At 55.5% G+C, this 2998-nt stretch overlaps 2 protein-coding genes across 2 annotated transcripts; both read left to right on the top strand.

The window, feature by feature from the left end:
• Positions 1 to 49: 49 nt before the first annotated feature.
• Positions 50 to 761, top strand: SPRG_17942 (hypothetical protein; the record flags this gene model as incomplete). Its single annotated transcript, XM_012357356.1, has 1 exon — positions 50 to 761. Exon 1 carries the CDS (start codon positions 192 to 194, stop codon positions 759 to 761), a length of 570 nt encoding a protein of 189 aa, XP_012212746.1. The 5' UTR covers positions 50 to 191.
• A 1811-nt stretch (positions 762 to 2572) lies between these two features.
• SPRG_17941 (hypothetical protein) lies at positions 2573 to 2980 on the top strand (the record flags this gene model as incomplete). Its single annotated transcript, XM_012357355.1, has 1 exon — positions 2573 to 2980. A coding segment is annotated over one exon (408 nt), but the record flags the coding sequence as incomplete, so codon positions are not given.
• Between the last annotated feature and the right edge of the window lie 18 nt (positions 2981 to 2998).

Below are 2998 nucleotides of genomic sequence, written 5' to 3'. Positions count from 1 at the left end.
ACCGACTTGCTCTACTGGGGCTTTGCGCACCAGCACGCCCCTGCTGCAGCTCCATCAAGTTTACACACTTTGAGACGATCCACAACGGCTGGGACCAACCGCGCGTTCAAAAGCAGTTTTGCGACGCGGCCCTCGCGACGAGCAACTCCAAGACGCAGACCGTGGGGAGCTTGATCTTGATTACGCACTCGATGGGCAACTTGATTGTGGGTGGTGCCGTCTCGGCGGGTGTCTGCAACCTCTCGAGCCAGGTGTCGTGGCTCTCGGTAAGTGGCCCGATGACGGGCAGCAAAGGTGCCAACTTGCTCGAGAACAAGTGTCGGTCGAACTCGTGGATTGACATTCCGCTCAAGGGCGCCGCGTCACTGATCGGGTTTTGCCCTGCGCCGGAGGCTTTTCTGAGCCTGAAGCAGCAATCTACGGTGGACGCCGCGCTCCAAGCCAAGTATGTCAAGGCACAAGCGGTGCGCAAGCAGTACGCGACCAAAACCATGTGCGGCGTCAGCTCGTGGGGCCTCAACACGGTTTACGCTCCCGTCATGTTTGTCGTGGCCCAAATGGCCCAGTACGCTTCGTCTCAGAACGACGGTATGGTCGAGTACTCGAGCTGCAACGTCGGTCTCAGCGGCTTCTCGAGCGACCCGACATCGTCGGGCAACTACGTCGCGAGGATCAACCACGCCGACGCGACCTTCCGCAACGGCGACGGGTGGTGGGGCAGCGACCGCAAGCCCGTCAAGTGGCTTGAGTGCGCCTTGTAAATCGTAGCACATTCTGTCGTCTTTCAATGCATTGCGTTGTCGTTTGATTGTATTGCGTTCATCCGTAGACCACCGAAAAGCAAGTCTTCTACCCACCGCCATGGGCATGCTAGTATGCTTCAACGGAAGGTTCTTGTATGAACGTTTTGTAGTGTATCAAGACTTTGCATTCATTATTCTGCCAAACCTGCAAGAAGAAATCTCGGTTCTATACTTTAGTATTGAAAGTCTTCCGCTCTCAACGAACTAGTGGTGTAGTCTTTCGAACGCTGCAGCACATGCTGCACGAATCAACATTGCTGGACCCACAATGGTGCTAACGATGCTGACGTAGGCTACGTATGATTGCTCTCTCTCGACATATCAAGGCGCCCGCTAGCAGTGCATCCAGTTGCATGCTGACGTCGAAATCGAATGCAGACGACGATGCATCATCGGTCGAGTTGAGCGTCGTTGAAGTGGTCGCGACTCAAAGTCTTGAGGTTGACGCAACATTGTTCGTGCAACAAAGGTACGCGGGGACACCCACGGATGCAAAGAGCGTTGGTCGTCGAGTAACTTCTGCTTTGGGCGTGGTACGTGTATCCCACCCTTGGTATCCAACGACTTGCTCTTCGATTTTGGTCGCCTTTGACGCGCCTATGCTTCATGACTGCACTGATCAGCACACCAAGATAGAGGAGATCCACGACCTTGACATGATCTGACGAAGGCGTTGTTGACGCAGCATAAATCAGGACTGATTCCGATAACACGGTATCTGAGTTGAGCGTGGTAGTGGTCTTGTTGTCCTCGCCGCACGTTCCACGACCAGATGGTCGATCTGAGTTCGGGGGTCGTGGTGGGACGCGACGGGACCTTGAAGTAGGATCGCGCTCAGATTGCTCAGCGCGCCCAAAAGAATACGGCTCTGCTGTGGAGAGGCACAGGCAGAATCGCGGATCAGCCATTGCCAGGACACGTATACGTCGAATCAGGTACATACAACAACAAAATTGCACCCGCAACACACAACACAGCCACGCATGTTGGACGGGACTCCATCTATAGTTTTCAGCACCCCGCGATTCCTCCACCCCATTTGAGGCCTCGAGCAAGCACTTCAGGTCACGAGCACACTACAAGCCAGGCACACGCCTGTATGGTACGTTAGATCTGCTCCCCTACCGATACAGTCCTGTACATGAAGCGGTCCGACGGCGGTTGTTGATATAACAAAGACAGACGCATCTCAGGCGTCGAATGACGATCCTTGCAAATGAGTACAACCAAGAAAGGATACTAGAGGGTGTTCCACACCCTACTGCAACAAGAATAGTGGTGGAGGTGCGTTCTGCGATCGCAGCCCAAGCAGAAAAAGGGGAAGAGGAGCTCTTTTGGTTCATGAAAAGACTGCAAACTGCTCCCGTGGACCTTCTCTGGCGAATCAAGACACACCAATTTGCGTTACCAGTCAAAACGATGCAAGGGGTGGTATTTAGGTTGCGAGCCAACATTAAGCGGTTCCACAAGTGCACCCCACGCGCAAAGCTGGCCCTGTCGACTCGACAACGTACACGTGTCTGAGTTGCTTTGATTCTCGCCACCTCGCATACATCTAAAGTAGCCAACCGTCGATCATCCATGGGTTCAAACCAACGGCCGTCGTCGTCCCCGTTCCGTACCCTCCGCCACCAAAGAGGATTGAAGCGGTCCTTTGCACCCAAAATACAGAAAACAATTCTGCACGACCATTGAAACCCTGCGATGTGGTGGTGCTGCCACGACAATGAAGTGCGTGAAAGCTCTCAGATTCCAATTTCCATTGCAGCATGCAGTTCTCGCCCAAGCTCGAGGACCCGATCCTTGCCCACGAAGACCAACCCACGCCGCGCCGCCGCACCAAGCTGCGCTGGATCGTCGGCGCCGTCGTGTTCTGCGGCGTCGTCTGCGCGTCGGTTGGCGCCCTCGTCGTGTACACGCACAAGGTGCGCAACAACGCCGCTGCCATCACGACCAATTTGCAGCAAGCACCCGGTCTCCTCGTCACGCTCACCGCCAAGCGCGCGAGCATGGACTTCAACGGCCAGACGTCGGCCCAAGTGTATGTGATTCCGCACACGGCGAGCGCTACGGGGGCCGTGTCGTTTGACGCATTCTTGTCGCATGTGGGCGCCAACACGACGCAAAACTACGTGCTTTTGGGCGGCCGCGCGTACACGTCGACGGTCCAGAACGGGGTGGTGGTCGCGGCGCAA

This window comes from Saprolegnia parasitica (genome assembly GCF_000151545.1).
Source record: "Saprolegnia parasitica CBS 223.65 unplaced genomic scaffold supercont2.868, whole genome shotgun sequence".
NCBI lineage: Eukaryota > Oomycota > Saprolegniomycetes > Saprolegniales > Saprolegniaceae > Saprolegnia > Saprolegnia parasitica.
This window is presented reverse-complemented; position numbering and strand designations above follow the sequence as displayed.